Here is a 22,431-nt window from a genome sequence, read left to right on the forward strand (position 1 = left end):
TGACTTGACAATACTAAATAAGATGCCAGAGAGATATGGGATTAGCACAGGTTCCATAAGGTTTGATAAAGCCCCAGGTTTGAAGAGAATTAAACAGAGCAAAGTTAAGGATGAGTGACGGCCACAGCCTCCCTATTATGGGAGAAGTGTGCAATCTGTTCCAAAAAAGAATGCAGAGCCTGTCTGCCTCTTCCAGTCTCCTAATAAACTGCCTGCTTTATAAATTTGGTTAATACTGTAGCTTAACGGGTATGTGGTGTGGATAGATACGCCATCACGTTCGGATCTGTCAGATGTTTTTCGTAATTTGATTTGATTTTATTTGCCACGCTAATTTCCCCTGGAGCGCCTGCTGCTCTTATCTAATTCTCCGGAACAGTATTAATACCAAAAAAAAAAATTTTAAACAACAAACAAATACAATTTACATTCAAATTGGTTTGAATTGTACAAAAAGCGAGATTCGAGGGGCGACGTGGTCAAGAGGTTAACAGATTTATCACCATTTCACATCACGACTGAACCCCCTCAAAATGCAAGGCCTGAGGCACTGCATTAGAATATCAACAAGTCACCCAAAATAATGCTATTACAAGCACAGGGACACGGTGTGCCCTTCTAAAGCTTCGCTACAGCGGAGAGGCCGTTTGGTCCCCCTCCTGAAATTGATTTTTGCTGCAGACAGATATTGCTGAGGGACCATAACTACCATGTATCCCACAATTAAACAGCTCCCAGTGCATTAATAAATATCTCCATAAATGGACCGGCGTCTGGAGAACCATGCTCTGGCGCAGGTAATAAATGACCCAGCGGCCTGACTCGGCCCATGATGGAATCTTAAACCGGCACCGCTGGCCGCCGGTGTGAGAGAGGTCGCCGTCATCGCCGCGGTCTGGCGGAGACGTGCGTGCAGTGATCCGAGGGCTGCCTGTCATGTGATAGTGTATGCGCACGTGTGACTAACAGCAGCCCGTCCAGTGTCACCCGTTCATCATGTGGATTTCGAGGACTGTTTAGCCTCTCTCTGTCGGCCCACAGTCGGGTGCGATGACAGATTTCTCACTGGCAGAATGACCCACCCACCTCTGTCACGCCCTGCTGTGTCCGTCACCTTCTCCAGGTACTTCCTGCTAATCCCGGGATGCTTTCAGCTCCAGGCTTCCTCCCCATTGAGCTCTCTCCACTTTATCCTCACAGATATAACATCTCTTACCCAGCGTGTCCCACACAGTCTCTGTATATCTGCTACATAAAGTACATTGTACTAAATCCTATTGTATTATTGTTATTTAGCACAGGCTCTTATCCAGAAGGACTTACATAGGTTAAAATTTTTGCATGTCATCCATTTATACAGCTGGATATTTACTGAGGCCATTCTGGATTAAGTACTCTGCCCAAGGGTACAACAACAGTGCCCAAACGGGGAATCAAACCAGCAACCTTTTGGTTACCAGCTCTGCTCCTTACCACTATGCTACACTGCGACCCAGCACCACATATCCGTTGATCTGCAATAGGAATCTGCCCTTGTGCAGTTACTAAGCCATTAATCTCTATCTTGCAGGCTGACCACAATAGAAGCTGTTCTTGCAGAAAAGACCATGCCTTTTGAATTGCAAATTGTACATTGGAGGGTTCCATCTATTACATCTATTACAGGGTTACATATGTTAATGTATTACTTTTTGTTAAACTACAATTACATTCTTATTACTGATAATAAGAGCAGCAACAGTGATGGTGATGAGAGTAAGAACCAGAAAAATAGATTGCACACACTTATTAAATATTTACTCATGAATACCAATTCAATACAAACTAAATTAATGTTGTATTAAGTGCTGCTTTTTTAAATAGAAAAAAAAAAAACATTAATTTATAAGTCATCACTAAACACAAAACAAACAAAATATTAATTAACCACAGAAAGTAATTTGGGTGAAAGAAATTAACTAAAAATCGGTGAATATTTACTCTGTGTATTTTCCTTTGTCACTTCCCATGTGTAATTATCTATTTAAAGGCATTCCATTAATGACACAAATGTAGCTCAGCTTTTATTTGGCCTGGCAGATGTAAGATTGAAACATCAATGGCTGATGCATTTTCCCCTCAAGTAAACATCACTGTCAGATAAACAGAGTGAAGTAATGAGGAGTATTAGGCAGTCACATTGCTGACGTACTGTAAGCTCCGGTCCTGCTGGGTCCAGAATCTTAAAGCTAATCACCTCTCTCAAAGACGACAAAAACAAAAGACTTAACTCTGCCACTCATGCGCGGGATTATATGCAAAATGTAGCATTTTCATCTGACTGGAATAAATTTTCTGAAACCACCAGCGGAGACACTGTTAGAGGATGCGTCCTTGTCCAAATTTGCATTCTGATCCCTGAACACACACTGATGTGTGTATTGCAGTCTTTAAAGGCACATTAATGCTGTTTAAAACCTGTTTAATCTTTGCTGATCTGAAAACTACATGCATACATGCAACATGCTTAAGCACTAAAACCAGATGATTTAATCTACTTAAATCACTGTAGAAAGGATGAGTGTTTATTATATCTTTCATATAAATTCTAAATTCTTATGTTCATAACATTGTGTTCGCTGAGCCCAGACAGACAACAAAATATATAAAGCTATCTAGCTAACCTGCTAGAGTACTGAATGTTGAGAGGCTAATCTCAGAATGATTATCATGCTTCATTATTTTAGCCAGGGAAAATCCGTTATCATTAAACAAAAAGAACTTAAGACTTTTAGGATGGAATCAGTACGGTAGTGATATCATTTTGCAAGACCCCAGCACAGTTCGATACTGTAGATCTTAAGGCTCTCAGGAAATCATAATACATGAAGTAAAAGGAGGGATAAATCAACTGCATGTAACTTGCCAATATTATTAATATTTTCATTTCAGAAACGATGTGACCCTCCCGTAGTGGATTTAAATCATTGGTTGCTGAGAGAGGCAATCACCCACCCAGAGAGGAGGCTACATTCTCCATCTTGTTGGCCGTGGAATAAGAATGTATTCCTGGAAATGGGCATACATTCCACACCGGTTCTCATATCAGAGCAATCATTTCGGTCAGATTGCCGGTGGTACCATTCTAGGCCAGTATGGGATAGCTTGCCTGTGTTCAAAATGCATCCCATTTAAGATGCTGTGTGCGGAAAGAAAACAGACATATTTAGCATGTCTATATTCCCTGTCCTGCTACGGACAGCTCCTTCACCCCATTCCTTCAGACGGGGCCTGAAGACGCACCTCTTCAGACTCTACCTGGACTGACCCCCCCCCCCCCCCCCCCCCCGAATCAGTGCTGTCGTAAATTGCTGTGCTTTTAAAGTGTTTGTTGTTGCCGCCTTTACCCTGACACTCATTGCACTGTTTGAAGTTGTTGAAGTTTGCTGTTTGAAGGTGTATCGTATTAGTTGCCCTATACGCTGTAGTTGTACAAATCTGATGAGTACTGTGTCCTCAAACAGACCTTGTTCTCAGCTGAGAACTGTCTCATTGTGGAACTGTACACATCCTGTCCCTGTACTGTCGCTATACTTACTGTATGCACTTTTGTAAGTCGCTTTGGATAAAAGCGTCTGCTAAATAAATCTACATAAAATCAGGCACAACCTTCTGTTGGACTGCATAGCAAACAAGTCATGTCTGCAGGCACCTGTTCATGTTCCTCACACAGCAACCAGCTTGGCTTTGGGGAAAACAGTGTGGTCTGTCGTGTCCACATGGAAACTGTCAGCGGTTACAAACCACCTTGTGCTCAAGCTGACTTCTATACATCATGTCTTGCTGTGATTCCATATAGAAAATCCTTCAATTGGAGTATTGATCGACAGTACTAAGTATGTGCTCCAAAACATGGAGGTGCTGCTGCTGCTGCTGTTGTTTGCTCTGGTAGTTTGTCTTCCCTTTTAGAAGGTAACAAAGAGCCCCTCGGCTGCCTGCCTCCCCCGGCTTTGTTTCAGCTCTGACACTGTCATCTTTCTCAGAAACATTAACGTCGCGAAAGGGGCTGTGGAGACAACTCTGTCAAAACGCATCAGGACACAATGCGGCTCACATTTATGGGTTCCTAACTTAAAGTGTGGCATTGTGTAAGAGGCTCTTTGCAGTTAATCAAAATGGATATGTAATTTAAATGTCGTGCTTGCTCCGTGTTATTTGTTCTGTGAATGATGATAAGCAATATTGCATCAATCAAAAAAAAAAAAAGCGCATGAAAAAAAAAGGTGAAACAGCGGCATGCTACACTCCAGAAAGAGTTCAAGCTGTGAACAAGCAAATAAACCCCTCCCTCTCACAGCGTGCATGGACTGCTACAGCATGCGGTGGTGCCAAGAATGTGTATAAATAATCTTTGAAAAAAGGCAAAAAAAATTTTTTTAAAAATCAAAAATAAATGTGTATGTCTTCAGAGGGCAATATAAGGTGACAGGCACACAACACACACAGAACAAAAGACAAATTCACTCAAAGATGAAACATTTTCACTGTGTAAATGGGATGTTTTTGAAGCACCAGTTATCTTAAACTGCTGTGAACAGGTTTACACAGGTGGTACTCCCACACCTGTACGCCTCATCGTGATTACAGCCTCCTTCCTCGGTGTCAAGTTTCACCTTCCAGAGACACGTAATGTCTGTGCAGGGGACAAAACACATCCGCGCTTTGTAACAGAGCCATTACCACCTTTATGGAGCTTTCATAAAGACGATTTCCTCAACCTTTTTACTTTCAAAGTGGAGCAATTTTAGTAGCGGCCATCCTATCTGCCGCTGTCTGACCCCGGCCAAAGTGAGGGGCGTGGAGGAGAGACGAAGGAGCACCAGTGTCGATTTTGGAGCTGTGCCATTCCCAGTGTACCCCTGGCCTCTGCGGCAACAGTGGACTGTCCTGTGACCAAACTGTACAGATGTCGTCAATAAAAATAGATTCATCGAGATTCAGGAAATTGAGGTATTGGTAACCTTTGCGGTCCTAATGAGATAGTGTTAGCCCATTGAAAAAGCCATTAGGTTGAGTGTATAGTATCGAATGCCCTGGCTGACCCTTTAAAAAGCTTCAGCCCCATTGGATGCTGTTGCTGGGTCGGTCAAGCCTTACTGGACACTCTGACGTTCACATGGTACAAATTACCCAATTGAGCGCATAACCTCAGGAGGTAATGGATCGTTTCTAGACTCTAAAATGACAGACATCTGCCAGAAGCTGACAACAGGGCCGTTGATATGCTGTTGGGGGATACATTTATGGCATTACACTTTCAGAGAAAGCCCCTACAAGGTGAAAACCTGGGGCAAAAAGCCCTACCACTCACACTGCGAATGGGAAGAAATCCAGCAGCTGTCAGTCCAGATAGAAGAAAACACTGTCAAAGAGTGGTGCTGTTCCTGAACTATGAGGTAAGGCTAATACACACCCCCCCACACACACATATACTGTATATACTGACTATATCATATACAATTAGTAATTGTACTATTATATCTATATTTATATTTCCAGCCTTGACCAAGGGGAAGTTTGACAGAGGTTATGGTGGTTAGGTACAGTCGCTGAGCACTGATTGGAGGATTGCTATGTGGGCGGGGCATTGCAAAAGGCTCAATAGCCAATCATCTTCTGTGCTGAGAAGAACTGTAGAAGAGATATAGAGAAGAAAAATATCAAGATGGACAGTCAGTCAGGAGCCACTATCAACAGTGAATGAGCTGATATAGAGTACCTTTCCTATTGACCACACAGCTTTGTTAGTTACTATGAAAAAATGTAGATTTCATAAAACGCAAGACATCAACCCCTGCAGCTGCTGGAGATTCACTGTACAGTAATACATTACACACTTTATACAGGACATCTAAGCACTTCTAAAATGTTCAATTCGAGTTTATTTGAAGCTGTAAAACAGCTATTTCAAGGCTTCCTGAAATTCACAGGAGCGAATTTATTTGATAGTTTAACTGTCGCTCAGAATAGTTCAATAAGCGTACCCTGAAGTGCCAGGCAGATCTTTTCCTAGCTGTTAATATGTTTGGATATCATAGTAATAAAGGCCACAGTAACATAGCGCTACAGGGTATAAGGTCACCATATTTTCTTCTCAAGTAAAAAAGAAAAATACACATCCAAAGCAATAAGGTGCCAACCATTGGAAGAATAAATTAAACAATTTAGAGAACAGGGGCTCTCATACAAAGTCTTTTTTTTACAGATGAATATTTCTAGAGTTATCAAGCGTGTGGTACACTCAATTTTTGCTATATTTTCCAAACCTCAAAAATTTTTAGGGGGTAAAAGTAGCACTGTGCCCTAGTGGTAAGGAGCAGGGCTCATAACCAAAAAGGCTTCTGGCTTGATTCCCTCCTAAGGTACTGCTGTTATACCCTTGAGAAAGGTACTTTACCCACAACTGCCTCAATAAACATACAGCTGTATAAATGAATGTAAAATTAAAACCTGTGTAAGTTGCTCTGGATCAGAATGTTTGCCAAATGATGATAACTTTAATGTAATAAACCATTTAAAGGGAAAAGAAATTAATTCAAGAAGCATTCTCAGAATGAAAATTGAGATTTTGACATGATGGGACTAAAAAAAAGAGATGGATATAAGAACCAAACATTTTTCTGCAAATAGCCTGTTTCGATTCAACTCTCAGATATAACTCTGCATGAAAACAGAGTATTCACTTCCTGCTATATATAACCAGGACTGTTAATTATCTCACAGCATAGAGGCTTAATGCATTCCATCAATCATAATCAATCCATTAACTAAGTACACAAGGAATACACTGACACACATTCACTCTCAATTTCCTCACTATCCAAATAACAATTAACGGGAGGGAGAAGAGAGAAAAAATAAAACTCAAACGCAATGATTAAATAAACCTAAATTAACAGAATTTAAGTGAAATGACAAGTCGAATCAAGTTGGTTTTACAGCGCAAGACTACAGCACATCACGATTCAACCCTTTGATAAAGATTAAGAAATCAATATTGTATGGACAGTGCATACGTTCTATACCTTCAAAAATAGATACTGCCACAGCAGAAGTATTATACATATCATACAAGTTAATATCTATATCTCGGGTTCTGAATTAATCTGGTCTGTTTGGTATGAATATTTTTTCCCCTCATAGTGACTGAATTTTTAAAAAAATGTGAAACAAGAGGAACGACTTAAAAACTTATTATACTGAAATGTAATAAGCAATATTATTTGTCATTTAACCAGATGTAAAATATTTGATTTGCGATTAGACATTAGAGCCTCTTAATGGCATTATGTAAGGCACTCTTAGACGGGAAAGAATGACTGAAGTGATGACTGAGCGATTCTGCTGTGTTTGACTGCTCTGATTAAACCGTAAATTATGCTCATGACCTTTAGAAGGAAGCTCTTTAAAATAATGGGAGAGAGTGTCACGGAGGGCTGACACAGGTCTTTTTACCATTTCTTTGTTCACATTCAGAAAAAAAAAAAACATGTTTATTCATCAATTCATCAAGTTATACGCACTTTGTCTTCTATTCCTGCCATTTTATAAGATTCTCCAGCTCTGTCCAGTCCGTGAGAGGCAACGCTGCCTGTGATCAGCTGCATTTCATCTTAGTGATGTCAGGCCTTCTGAGCACCAAAGTCACCTTCGACTGCCCCAGCTATTTTTGCCCTATGGGGATGGTTGAAATTGATTTTCAAATACTACCCTTTACCGAACCACAATCTTTGACTCCCTGTACCCAGCTCACACTGTAGAATGCTGCAGTCATCTTGATGACAGCTGAAATGAAATTTCCAAAAGCAGTTGAAGTCACATCTTCCCGCCTTAATATTATACCGTGCGGGAGAAGTTCACTCTAAATGTTTGACTCTTATGGGGGTGAAAAATGCAACCAATCTGAGAAACTAATTAAACAGTAAATGGTAAATGTACATGTAAACTTGTGTACAATGACCATCAGTGTCTTTATTCACCGTAGAAAATACACAGTTGAGCAGAAATGTATCAAACTTCCAAATGCAAGGGGCCAGTTACCTCAATCAACTACAGGAGGAAACAGAAAGAAGATTTCAAATGCCTCTGTCTGTAAGCAAAAAAACCCCAAACAAGAAAGGTAATTCCCAAAGCAAATCCAAATCCAAAAAAAGCAAGAATATGAAAAAGGATTGATCTTACCAGAGTTGTAGCAAAGGTCCACACGAATGCAATTCAATAATAATAAATAATCCATAAAAAAAGGAAGATGGGGAAAAAAGCACAGAAAGAATGACCTTGACTGATATAACCCCAGGCCTTGGTAAGCAGTCCAAAAATAAGCAGTAAAAGCTAAACTCTTCCCAGATTTTAGCTTAATCTCAGTACAACATTATAAGGAAACTTTCACCTGACCAAAAATTTTGAGTAAGCTTTGAACTGAACTATTTTCCCAGTCTCTAGCCTTTTGGCTCATAGTTGCACCAAACATTTCCCTTTCTTTTCCCTCCATTTTTGCCATGCCACGCCTCCATTTCCTTTGACTTCCTCATGGACTTCCTTTGGGTGTGGCCAAAAGACTGACCTAGGCAGGTCCCAAAGGTTCCCCAAGTCTGTGGAATCCTGCAAAGGCATAGCGATGTGAGGCCTCATAAAGACTATGAAAATGTAGGCTGTGAAATGCCCAATATCTCTGATGCATTTGTTTCAGAATTGCTGTGAGTGGCAAAATGTTTATAAACACACACACACACACATTATATACATATGCTATATATACATATATAAAACTTGTCTTTTAATTTGGATTAATTTTTTTAAAGCCATTTTAGTTGTGGAGGTACACATTTGCTGGCAGCTGGAGATATGTGTTGGTCCATTGTATTATTGGATGTAACATAAAATGATTATAGTATAAGCTTAACATATATTTATTTTCTGAATTTAAATTGCAGAAATGTACCTATGTACAATGTTAAGTGAGTGCTTTGAGTTGAGGCATTTCATTTCCTGCTTCCTTTGCATCTCACGATCTTACAACCCTGATGATGCCTGTTCTCTGACGGTAAACAGTACTTTTTGAGACAGGTAGTGAACTGTAGTGAACAGATAGTGATACAGGTAGTTTAACAGTTCCAACCGTCTGAGAGTGTAGGTGGTCACAGATTTAGTGCAGCTATTTTGATTCTTTTGTATAAAAATGTGAAGGTCATGGCCACTCTCATACCCCCCACTCTCTGAAGGTCAAGAGTCGGAAAACGATCAGTTTTGGAACCTGCGGCTACATTACAGAAGCCTAGACAGAGACTGCTGTTTGACACAGCTATATAAAAAAAACTCACACTGCATATCATTTTCAACATTAATATCTTTTATTAAGACAAGAACTCTTCAGGTTTTTTTTTTGTAAAAATGTCTTTTTATGAACCAATACAAAATGTGTATGGGAACATGTGGGTATTGTTTTTTTTTCATTAATACACAGTAACATTGCCCAAGTACAGCAGAAAGACAAAAGAATCGACCTAAAAACAACTTGAGTAAGGAAAGACCAAACTTCCTGGGCAGTAGATACCATCACAAACCGAACTTCTGATACACGCGTCTATATGATTGTTGCACAGCAAGTTTGTTCTTTTCTGTATCTTTTTAACAAATCGAGTATTCTTTCTTTGTGAACTAGGTCTATACAAAGTAATACTTAACACATTTAAAACAGTGCACTGTATTTTAAGAACACATAAACATGTACAACAAAAAAAGAAAAAAAAACTGAAAATTTGCCACGTGTTTCTTGATTTTAAAACCTTTGTTTTTTTTTTTCTAATATATGTCTTTAATATGCAGGGGACCTAAACTTTGCATTCTACCTGAGATGCAAAACACACCATTCAATACATATGACCCTGAGGAAGGGCATTAACAAATGAATATCAAATTAATCCAAATCATGCCTGTATCACTGCTGCACCTCTGTTTGAGCTGTGCCCTCAACAACATGGGATCCTTTACAAGAAAAAAAATCTAGAAAGATGCGAAATTCGAAGCCAATTGTATGCACCTCAGATTCATAAAGATTTGCCTGTCAGAGTTGGCCTGCTATGTTGTACTGGTTATTTTTTGCGTATTTGACTCTTCATGTTGCCTGTTACACTAAAGTGTTGAGATTTACACATTTTGCGTTAAATACAATATGTCGCAGACCGTTTCTCTCTTTTTAAAACCCATCCTGTTCCCAAAAAAGGCCCCGAAATGTGGTCACAAAACCACCCAAAATCACCATTAAACAAAAGGAAAACAACATCAAGTGTGAATCAAAATGCATGCTGGCCCAGCCTGCAATGTCCACCCGGAGAAGGATTGATCCACTGTTAAATAAGGTTCAATAAGGTTCACCTACGTTAAATTAATCACGTGTCCAGTTAAGCGGAGTACAAAGTCTGAATATCCAGTTTAAATAGAAGATGTCACACTTTTGCCACACACCCAAGCTAAATACTGCTCACAATTAAATACGAGTCACGTCACCTCAAATTCACGATCCAAAGCGCTGTAACGCTGCACCTTCGGGTCCTACGGTATTTGAGTTTCCGTGGCACATGTGAATACTGAAAACCGAATGGTGGGTTTTCCTAAAATACAGAATGCGTTATGTGATATATTTCTGACATCTCACTGACCTCCTACTGGTGTCAACAAGGGCTTCCCCTTCTGTTGGTGAAATGAGCATCATCAAATATTTTTAAGGCAGTGGCTGCTCCTCTTTTTTTTTTTTTTGAAAACGAACGTAAATATCAAAGACCAGGAAATTCTTTTCCTTTTGCTCTTTGAAACTGACGAATAGAGTGACCCCCCCCCTCCCCCACCCAATACCACCTTCACAGACAGAGGCAGATTCAGCATGGGTGTCTGAGAGGCCTTGTAGAATCTCCACCACAGAAATCTCATAATTCACTTTCCAACTCAAAAATGCTTTGGAGCGTAGCAAAGAAAAAAAAATATCTAAAAACAAAAGGAAAAGCCATGTTTGTATGCTACAGAAAGCACTGTCAGTAAGTTGTATAATAAGCTATGATTTTTTTTGTCGTTTTTGAACTGAAAATTGCAAGCAGAAATGCACTAAGGCCCATTTGGGAGAGCTTGGTTATGTGGTGCACTATGTGAGGACATTACTGAACAAAGTCTTGCTTTTGATGGTGGTTTACTAAAGGCAGAGGGTGGCCTGTGAGCTGGAGAGAGCCTCTCACAGGCCCAGACAGACGGCCGTCAGATCCACCTCGACTTGGACGGGTGAAGTCAAGCCCTAACTGCGGAAAACTCCCCCTGATCCCTTTCACTTCCTGTCAGGTGGGCTTGGAGGGAGTGGCTTAGCAGCGGGGCGACAATGGAGAGATGACCCCTGTCTCTTTCTTCTGAGCCCGGCACTTTGTGATTCACATCTACATTCAGGATGGTATTCCTCATTCATTACAAAAGGCTCAGGGCTCGGGACCTCAGCCCGGCTTCTGCTGCTCGGGTGGACACCAGATTTATGATCCAACCCTTTGATTAAGATATATTATTCTAAAGTTTTAAGACCTACAGATGGTTCAGGGCCAGCTTTACTGGCAGAATGCACACCGCAGTGCCTGCGGAAAAGTGTGCAGGATTCACTAAACGCTCTTAATGGGTGAAATCCGATCCCTGCAAGAACCGTTTCTTGGGGTTAGCATCACCGCATGCCTCTTCCCCTAAATCGCCCGTACTCCATTTGCGCTGCCAGGCAGGGTGCAGGAAAACTGGGAGGGGCTTTCACACATGAAATCTGACACCCAGACTCCACAAAATACCCTTTTTTTTGCACTGTGCCTATAGCCTTAGTAAATCTGGCCCTCTGTGCTGACATCAGCTACAGATTTAAAATGCAAAAATGAATACATATATGCAGGTAATAACACTTCCTACTCCCACCACATACTTGCATGTCCTTTTCAGAAGTCTGAGGGGCAACGGACATAAAGGTGTCGATGTACAGCGTTTAGGCATGCATACTCTATAATGTTTGGCTCTCCTTTAAGAATCATAAGGTGACAACTCTAACACAAGTATTTTTAAAAAACAAACTATATAAAATAGTATATATCGTCTGTGTCTATAAACACATCCCTCTCTTAGAGACTCAAGTATCATATAATTAAAGATAAAAAGACGACACTAAGCTGGAATTACTTCTGAGAGTGAATAAAGGCTTTGAAGATCCTTTTTTAAGTTGTGTATCATGTTGAATATCTTCAAGTATCACAAAATCTGCAGATCATTTGAAGTAAGGAATTCAACAGACCTACCATCCTTCATATGTGTTTTACATTTGAACCTGTGCTGGGAATGCTGCTTAGCTTTTTCGCTACTTGTGCACTGCTTTGGTACCCCAATGTGTCTTCATTTAAATCTATGAGTATACTTTGTAGGTCCATTTACAAAGACCTTTACAGAATGTTCATAAATGGAATATAGGTTGTGAGACAACACAAACAGCCTATATATACATATACATATATATATATATATATATTTGCTATTGACATTAGGAAAATGGTACCTGTATTTGCAACTCCATTCAGCTTTAAATAACAACAGGGAACAGTTTCTAAAGTTTACTGCAGTTCTACAGTGTAACTGAAGCACATACTGTTGCCTCACTGTGTTGTCAGTGAGTTTTGACACTGTACTCTAGCACGTCTCCTCTGACACACGAATCAAATACAGAAACACAGACATAATGCTAAATTCAAACCAAAATGGGACTGTCAAGGACAGGAGTGGCAAAACAATAACCAAAAAACAAACAGTGCAAATTCAGGATCAATTTGCTCTTCTCTTCCTGTCCAGATTTGAGAGCTGGGGAAAAAAAAAGTAAAACTATTTTTGTGTTAAAGATTGCTTTTCCTTCGATAGGTTGGTTATTAATTATATGCGCTATAAATTTGATAACTATATGCACAAAAGCATTCTGAATACACTTAATACTTTTGCATTCTGGGGTTATTGACGTTTTCCAAACAAAAATGACAGCTTGTAGGCTGACCTGTTCACAGCACAGAGAGGAAGGGAGATCTTATGAGAGCTGGATATGCAGGAGAGAGGCTGTGTGATTAGTGAGGGTAAATTCACAGAGGCAGCGTGTCATTTTACCTAACAGGAAAAGCCAACAGCGTGTGGATGATGCAGAGGGTGTGGGAGGTAAATAAATGTTAAGAAAAAAAAATATATAACAAGGCACAGAATTTTCTGCAAATGGTTGAACTGAACAAAATTCGTACCAGCAGTTTGGGTGGTGTTGAACGGTGAAGCTCTCTACAGTGATATCTGGCAACATCCCTTTTGCTCTCCTGAACCCCTACCCACCCCCCCACCCCCCACCCACCCAAAAATAACACAACCCCCCCCCCCTCCCACCCCGTACCCCCTTCTCTTCGGTTGCACACCTCATCTTTTACTCAGCTGCACAAGTTGGACTACACATCCCATAATCCCCCTCCCCAGGAAACCCCTCCCCCTGCCCTCCCACCCCGCCCTAAAGCAGCCCAGCGCCTGGTGTCCCAGGCTGGTCAGCTTGGGCGGAGTTAGATGTAGTACTCCTTCTTTTCGTCTGAGTTGTTGTGGCCGCCCTCGGCGTTGATGATGGCCGTGTCGGCATCCGCTGCATCGTCGGCTCCTTTGGCTTCATGGGTGAAGTAGGTGCCTTTTGGGGAAATGACACACATTCAAAAATAAGCCAGGACCCGTAGGATTTATAGCAAAACAGATTTGTAAAGAGAGAGATCTACAATATACTGCAGTATATTTATATACAACAAACAGAAGCACCTTAGCATAAAGATTCTTTACTGCATCAGACTCAGATGAAGTGCGAAGGACATTAAGGCAGCAGTGTGGTACTCAGATAAAGGAGTAGGGTGCACAACCCAAAGGTTGCAGGTCTGATTCCCAGGTGAATGCCTGGATGCACTTGAATGCAGCTGTAGGAAGAGATAGCATCTAAAAATATGAGCTTTGTAAACAGCTCTCTGTAAGGGCATCCACTAAGAAAATATTGAATAAAGTAATCAAACATTGTGCCTGTGTACTGTACTGTACCCACTGTACATGTGTCACAGATATGAACATATGCTTTTAATTTGCCTAGCCGGCATGCTTATTTAGGGTAACTTCTATAGCTCACATTTTCACGTATTATCTAATTGTGTCTCTGATATTAGTGATTCCAGCCTGCAGCCCTCTGGGAAGTGGTTCCTTAACTGGCCTGGCACTTTTTCTGATATATAAGCATCTTGATTTCATTTCAACAGATAAACTGGGTTTCCATTTCCTCAGCATGCCCTCACGGTTATACAGTATGGATCCACATCAGGAAGTGATTACAATGCACATCTGTTCTAATTGATTCCATGTAAAAATTTGTTTGCCAGCTGCTGGATGGGCATAGGCTGATGGATTGAGAACGTGGAGCTGATCCTGATTAGCAGGAGAGGAAAAAACAGAGATTCGGATGGCTTTGCTCACGTCCTAGGACCACCCCATCAAACGATAATACGCTCGTCCTCTTTCAATCTCTTTCCCCACGGGATTACTCATTTTAGGTATCCCATGAGCCTCTGCAAAATCAATCTCGACCTGTGTAATAAAGGCAATAAGGCAATATCCCACATTAAACGGGCCAAATTGGAGCACAGCCTGAAGCCTAACTCCAAAAACACAAAATCAGCCTGTCTGCCATTTTGGAGAAGTCAATGCAGAGGACAACACTGTAGAGACCAGAGATGGACCCAATTTTGTTCACCAAAACAGCTGAAGTTGACATGAAGGAACATCACTAAAGCTAAGTGAACCTCCTTTGGAGCAGAAATGTCTCGCTGACATCATATGCCTCTCTATATTAGCCGATTTATATAACCTACATCCTTGGCTTGCACCTGAACATCTGCCCAGAAGAGACTGGTGAGAACATATCCGGTGAAGTAGGTTTGCTCTGTGAGTCATTTAGGGAGCCTTTGTGAGTCACTTACCTTTGTGTCTCGCAAAGTACCGTCCCAGAATGATCAGCAGACACAGCATGGCAAACACGACCACGGCCACGACCCCCCCGATCACCGCGTGGTCCATCTTCTGCGGTGCCCCTTCTCCCGCTCTGGAATCTAAAGGAGAAAGGAGGACAAAAAGATAATGAATGAATTAATAAAACATAAAACAAACATAGGCTGGGATCCCCAATCCTCATTAAATCTTGGGCTTGAGTAATTAGCCTTGGTTGTACACATTATGAACAATGCACTGGATTCTTGTTTTTAACACGGCATAAGTGAATTGCTGTATTTGACACCAGCTAATAAAAATGGAGGACGTGTACCTGTTGGGTTTATTAGAGGAGAATGTGTTGAACAGCCACAAACCTAATGCACTTTAAAAACAACACAAAATCACTGCAAGTTCACTGAACAGGTAATTCTACTGTGCTAACCATTTTATGTCCTGTAGTGGTAATGGACAGTACTGCCATTAACTTGCAAAACTGCTCATTCAGTAAATCAGTCACTGGATGACTGAGGAGCACTGCCATTTTAAAGACTTCCTCCTTTCGTCTCAAACAAAAACACATTACTGCATAACCACAAATGTGTTACTTAGAGATGAGGATCATTTAAATATTTTTATGTTTTTAATGGTTGGAAGGCTATTGGCATACATGGTGGCCGGTGGTTTTTTTTGCTCACCAAGGTAACTGCAATGTGTGCTATGATGAGTGGGAAGTAGCTGGTATAGCTACATACATTAAAATGAGTAATTAAGGAGGCATTCACTCTAACTAGCACGGTATTCTATCCTTAGCTATGAGAAATGAATAAAGACAGGCATTCCTTTCCGCATTTTATTTCTATTTTAACACAACTGCTTTCATTAATTTCAGCTCCCACAGAACTCATAGGAATGTGCATCAGCCATGTACATCTTGCTCTGTAGACGACGCAATTGAATTCTTGCTTAAAATATGTCACGCAAAGATAAGGCACAAAACAGTCAACAATCTGTCTCCAATGCACTTTTCCTTTCACTTTGAACAACTCGCCTTAAGTTCATTTCTACAATTTCAACTTTTCGCGACTCATTTTGAAATCATTTCAGTAAAAATGCCAGACACATCACTCTGCAAAGGAAATGGGAGAAAGCACATTTTCCTGGGCATATTCTTGTGACGCAGAGCAGAAAGCAGCAACCTATCACCTTTCCACAAAGATGCATGCGTTCTACAAAGCAAAAAGCTCTGCACTCTAAACCCATTATCCAGAGATGAATATTGCAGCACCAGGCATATGAAAATGCTTTTTTTTTCTTTGGTATGTGATTTCCTGTGCCACCAGTGCAATAACTGCATTGCGGGGTACTTCTTTTGTAAAGAATGCTTTTTACAGGACACAGCCCCCATTGCCTACACTCTCTTTATTATAAACATCATTCTCATTTCAACATTTTCCCTCTACCTTCACTAACCTTCCACACACATACAGTTTGCTATAGATCCTCCTGTATGTTAGGCATAACATATACCACCTATCTGAGGCTCCCTGATTCTCTTATGGACTAAACAGCCTTGACCTTTCCAGTCAAATATTGCAAATAAAAATGAATCTGATGGGTATCTCAATCAAGCGCAGAAATGTCAGGCCCAAGATGAATTACCTTTTAAAATTAGAACACATCATTTGCCCAAATGCCATTAATGAACTGAAAATGACTCTGTCACTGTGGGCATATTGAGATACTGGACCGTGATTATACTCAGGGATCCTGCAGCCTATATCACTTATGGAATTATGATTTTAACATGTATTTATTGGTTAGTTATAATTCTGCAGTAATTAACGGTGCAACCTGCTTCCAAACAGTTAACAGATAGCGTTTCCTCCTTTCCACACTGGTCTCTACTGTACATGGTTGCATATTCTGGTATCTCACATTAATAGGGCCTTTTTTTCCTCCCAAAAAGTGCTTTTGTAAAATGTTTCCTGACAGTTCCATTAAAGTGAAATACGGAACATGCCCCACCATTTAAACAGAACAGCAGACGAAACAGTAAAATATTCGCAGGTGCACATGATTTGTGAAGTGATATCTGAAGGTTCTGATCTTCAATCTTTCCGACCAAGCACAGCTCGGCAAATAAATCTACCCCCCCAAACCCCCCCCCCCCAACACACTCTCTCCAGTCACAGGAATAGAAATACATTTTGCCCACAAGACTAAAAGAGTGAATCTCAGTCCATTTTTAAGAGAGATTTATGCCTCTGCTGTAAAGGACCAAGGCAAGGCAATACAGCTCCAAACCCTTATAATATCTGAAGCGTATTGATCAAGTGTGGGGATCCATGACAACTGAAGTTAATGGTGGTTTGTGGAGTTGAGAGAAGGGAGGTTTCTTTAGTGCATAAAATAGGAGCTAAGATTTCTCATCAATATCTCAGTCTGCTCTGAAATTAAACGCTTTTGATGGGAGATAAGGGGGAGAGTGTATGGGAGAGGGCTTTATGGGTAAGCAGCATAAGTTTTAGAGTCACATAAAATTGCTCTCCCAATAAAATTAAAACATAAATGACAGCAAAGCAAGGGAGCAAGAAAAAAACACACACACACAAAGTAAACAGTCTAGAGGACTTCTCCATATTCCAGACGCTTGTCTCAGGCTGAAAACTGCAAGCTGCAGATCTCCTGTGGGAGTTCAAAAGCTGGAATCTTTACGATGCAATTTATTAGGAATAACACAGGTTAAGAGAAAAAATCCAGCCCCTCCTAATAAACAACGTTAAAGTGAGCCCAGGCGCGCCAGACTGCTTCACTACCTGCCCAAACGCAGCCAAAACATTAGCTGATCATCCTAACAGCTTATTTTTCACTTCAGAATCCCTTTCCGTGGAGACAGATTCAATTACAGTCAGCAGAAATCCATCTGACACCTAATTCGCTCTTGTCCAAGAAGAGGTAAAGACGTGCTTTAACACTTTTTCCTATTAAGATGTTAATGCAAACTGGTTTGTGCCGGCCAGGGGAGGGGGCAGGGATAAACAGAAGCCGATGTGTTAGAGGACCCCCCCCCGCCCCCCCCCCCACCCGCACCACCCCCTCTGTCCAAGCAATTCTAAGGCTAGGGGTGTCCGCGTCTCTCTCTCTGTGAGTCTGACACCTTCCCTGGTCATTTACTGTAACGGCTTGGGCTTCACGCTAATTAATGTAAGTCGAGAAACGGTCTGAGAGAAGAATAAGACTGTCTCTTCTCATCTGTCTCCGTGCAGCAGCCTCCTCTTCTCCACAAGCCAGGGGTTCACAACCCTTGTAGTCATTCTGTTTGTCCACACTGGGAGAATTAAGAGCTTGAGCTGATGGAGTTTTTCCTCTTTTTTTGGCAAATTGCTGGGAGGCAAAAACAGGTGCGCCTCTCTTGAACCTTGCATAAGCATATCATCAAAATTTAACCAAATGCCCCCCCCAGCCCTATGAAATATGTTTGGTCTTCTCGTTTAAGAGCCAGATGGTCCGAAAATCCTGTTTACCTAAAAACAACTAATCCCCAATCCGCTGCAGCTATTCTGCCTGTGGACCACTGGATATTTTACATAATAATTTGGTATTTTTATGTGGCTCCCGAAAATGGTCCCATCTAAATGAACTAAAACGAGACGTTTTAATTACATGTGCTGCGCTGTGCTTTTAGATGGGTCATTAACACAAGCAGATGTTTGTGATGGCTGGAAGAAAGGCCAGCGCCAACACATGAGTGCTGTCCTGTCCTGGAAATTATGTGCGCTGCAATCTAAAGTTACGAGGGAAATAAAAACGATCTCTCTATCCATGTTGTAGCGAAGGGCGAGAGCAGTCACCCCACCCGACCTCGAACCCGGGTCTACGGGGTGCCAAACCTGCAACTTGACCGCAACGCCAAAGAGCCAGGCTCGCTGGTATGGCAGTCAGAGCGCGTACTCAACCGTAGTGACAGCACTCTGTCACACATGTACACATTTGCGTGGCAGTAGAATGAAGCATGCACTGTTGCAGGGCTCCCATGCATGTTCCATGGGCATTGCGAGAGAGGTCCCTAATTAAAGAGGGATTGCCAGCCATAACAGCAGCTGTGGAAACCTGAAAGCGACCGGCGGCCACTGGCACACGCACGCTGTCACCTCCATCTCCACTACCCACAATCCCCAGCTCCCAACAGGAGAGCAATCAGAGCCTTAAACCCGGGAGGTATCCGGCAGAAGCAATCATTGAGGCCAACATGGTTATTCTGCAAGCGTTCTCATCGCGTTTGCATGGCGTTTTCAGAGGCTCTGTGCCAACAGCACACACAGAACAGTGATATCGAAAGCATTCTCTCCTTCCTTTTTTCCTGATATTTTCCATTCCCACAAGATATCTTAAAAGCTGTGGTTTTAAAATAAGTGGTACATTTATACTTTTGCACGTGTATCTCATTGAAGCTTGCAACTGATTTTAAGATTTTTTTGGGGAGATGAACCCTTGGCAAAATATGGATACACCAGAAAAAACCAAAGTAAATGGCCCTTAAAAAGGTTTATTCATACATGCTTGATACTTGCAGCCAAACACATTTCCTGAGTTTTATTTACTAACATACACACCAACGCGGCCATTTCAAATCCTAATTTGTATAAAATGTGACCATTTCATATACCCACATGATTACAGTATGAAGATGAGAAACGAAAAAAGGGAAAGGATGATATAAAGCACAGAAACTCGAGGAACTAAAAAATAAGTGCAAAGAAACGTAAGTATAACAGTAACGAATGCTCTCGCTTCAAAGAAGATTCTAGTCTGTGCTCGCCAAATCCAGAGTCACACCCCTGTCTTGAGTTTCATTCGTCTCCCTTTCTTTGGCTGCCAGAAGGGCTGGGATGAGCAGCACTCAGGAGAGGCTGAGAGACTGAGTGCTCAACACAAATTGACTTTAGATTGGAGTGTCTGTGCAGGGAAGGAAGGGTAATTTCTGCTCAGCACATGGGGGGGGGGGGGGGGGGGGGGATAAGTGTGATGTTAGCGCAGCGCTCTGGTCCTCCCCTGCTGCTCTTTAACCGAACAGGTTCTGGAAAATCGGAGGGAGCCGTGGAGTTGACCCAACATACGGTGTGACATCTGAGTGCTGTCAAAGCCATTTAACTTCCCTGAGAAAATTACAAACCTGACGTGTCTGACACCAAATTCCGCTTTTATCGAACACAAATTGTTCTACACACTGGCAAACATTTATAGCAGGGCGTGGCAGCGTGGTGGAGGGGTATGAGACTGAGCTGGCAACCCAAAATATTGCTTTGATTCCTAGCATGACCCAGCTGTACCGTAAAGCCTAATACTTTCATTAGGCATCTACCTGTATAAATGCATCATATGAAAAATGAATATGTGAGTTATACAAGTTACCTTCAATCAGGGTGCATGTCGAGAAAATAAATATATAATGCAATCATGTGTGATTGCTCCGCAAACATGGAAACAGTATCACCGATGAGTTATTTAAAATACTTCCTGCCTTTGGGTTGTGAAGGATCAGTTTCATGTTCTGGAAAAAGCCCATTGCGCGCTGAGCATATTGTGACGGGGGCTATAGACATGTCAGGTGTGAGCTGTGACGCGTCTGAAAGGTAAGGTGTCTGCACGCCGCTTTCAGACTGAAGGAACAGAGAGATCCGCAGTTCGGTCTCTGCACAGTGTCATGGAATAGGCTATGCGTGCTGTCACCAGAAACACAGCCCGCGAGCTCTGAGCAACAGCCCCGCAGTCGTGAAAGGAAGAAAAAAGCCTCTGGCTGCCGACTGATTCAGACACAGCCCTGAAACATTCACCTGCCAGTCACAGCCGTGCTCGCGACCAATAAAACCAGCTAATAGCAAAGACTGTGCACTGAGTCAGACTGTGTCGGTGGGAACAAAATCAATAAGAAGGTAGAATATCAATCAAAACAGAGTGACTGCATCTCAAAGTGCTAACGCGGCCATCATGCTGATGCCTCCTTCTGGCTGCCTCTGAAGTGCCTCATCTCCTGTGCGATTTACCCGAGAGAACATTCCAGAAAAACGGTTCCATTTAAGATGGGAGAAAACACGTATCAGCTGTTTTAAATCAAATTGTGATTTAATACAGTGGAGTGAGCCTTTTAAGACATCTAGGTGTCCTCTTTGAAAGACAAAATTCCAGTTCACCATACACTTTATCACTTATCTTGTAGATCAACTGTAATTACAGCTTTGAAAAAAATCATTAAGTGCTTAAAAAATGAAGACCAGTGAGAGCTAGCTTGGGTGTGCACAGAACACATTGTGGCTCTTAGATGGCTGTTTGTACATGCTTGACACGTCCAACCAAAAAGTTTTCCTGAGGTGGATCAGAATCACCCCTGGTGCCTTCTGAAATGCCCTTTGTAAAACATGACAAGTTCTGATACACAGCACTGAAGGCTAAGGCATGACCGCGCATTAAAAACTAGGATATCAATGTCAGAGTTATTTCAGTTCAACTCCTGTCCCTACTTTCTGCTCCTTGATGACAGTTTTTAGTACTTTACCTATTTTCATAAAGTGATTCGCCACTCTGTGAGGATCTGAGGGGACAGCTGGCTCAGCAGAGATGGTCATCTATCTTGTCTGGAAGGCCAAAATAAATATGCTCTATACGCACTGCCCGCAGGTTTAATGTTTAATCAGTTTTCAGCTCTGTTTGCGCCCTCTTGCCTGGATGTTAGGGAAAGTCTTGCTTCAAAACCTTTAAAGACTTCATACCAAAAATCTTTCAAACAAGGAAAAAAAAAGAAAATCATTCTGCAAAGAGTACAAGAGGAGGAGTGACCTATTGGAGACAATAGACGTTCAAAAAGATATTCTTTGCCATCCTGGAACAATAAGAAGTGAAGAGGCAGAAACAGCCATGACATTTGATTCATCGTTCAAAGTCTAGATAAGGACTGGGGAAAAAAACATCTGAGCAGGACGCTCAACATGACCTCAGGACCTGTGGGTGCGGGAGAGAGGCAACGTGAAAACATTGCAGAACGACAAAAGAGAGGCTTTTCTGAGCACAAAAGAACCAGCATGGGGTTCACACACGGCGAGTGCTGTTATTCTGGGTTTCTCAAATGCCCACTCCTGATAGAGTTCATGACTGTTGCTTGTAAGCAGCTGGCGAACAGAAGAAGGCCAACAAAGACATCTCACGCCACAATCTGGCTGGATCAGAGGCTCATCACTCCTTCCCATCTCTGCTGTCATCCCGAACAATACCTGCTCCGATCCGCAGCAGGTGGTGAATCTCTCCTTCGATATTAAACAATCTTGTGTCTGTTTTTTTTTTTCTATAATATGGCCAGCTCAAGGG

The 22,431-nt window shown here is 41.7% G+C and overlaps 1 protein-coding gene across 2 annotated transcripts in view; it reads right to left on the minus strand.

Moving 5' to 3' along the window:
* Positions 1 to 13,551: 13,551 nt before the first annotated feature.
* cadm1b (cell adhesion molecule 1b) overlaps positions 13,552 to 22,431 on the minus strand; it is a 285,341-nt gene continuing 276,461 nt past the window's right edge. For both annotated transcript variants that reach the window (XM_036536051.1, XM_036536049.1), the window contains 2 exons: positions 15,063 to 15,191; positions 13,552 to 13,738 (listed from right to left, as the gene is read on the minus strand). In XM_036536051.1, coding sequence (XP_036391944.1) covers positions 13,620 to 13,738; positions 15,063 to 15,191 — 248 coding nt within the window. In that variant the 3' untranslated portion in view covers positions 13,552 to 13,619. The remainder of the gene's footprint in view (positions 13,739 to 15,062; positions 15,192 to 22,431) is intronic.

This window comes from Megalops cyprinoides, chromosome 9 (assembly GCF_013368585.1).
Source record: "Megalops cyprinoides isolate fMegCyp1 chromosome 9, fMegCyp1.pri, whole genome shotgun sequence".
NCBI lineage: Eukaryota > Metazoa > Chordata > Actinopteri > Elopiformes > Megalopidae > Megalops > Megalops cyprinoides.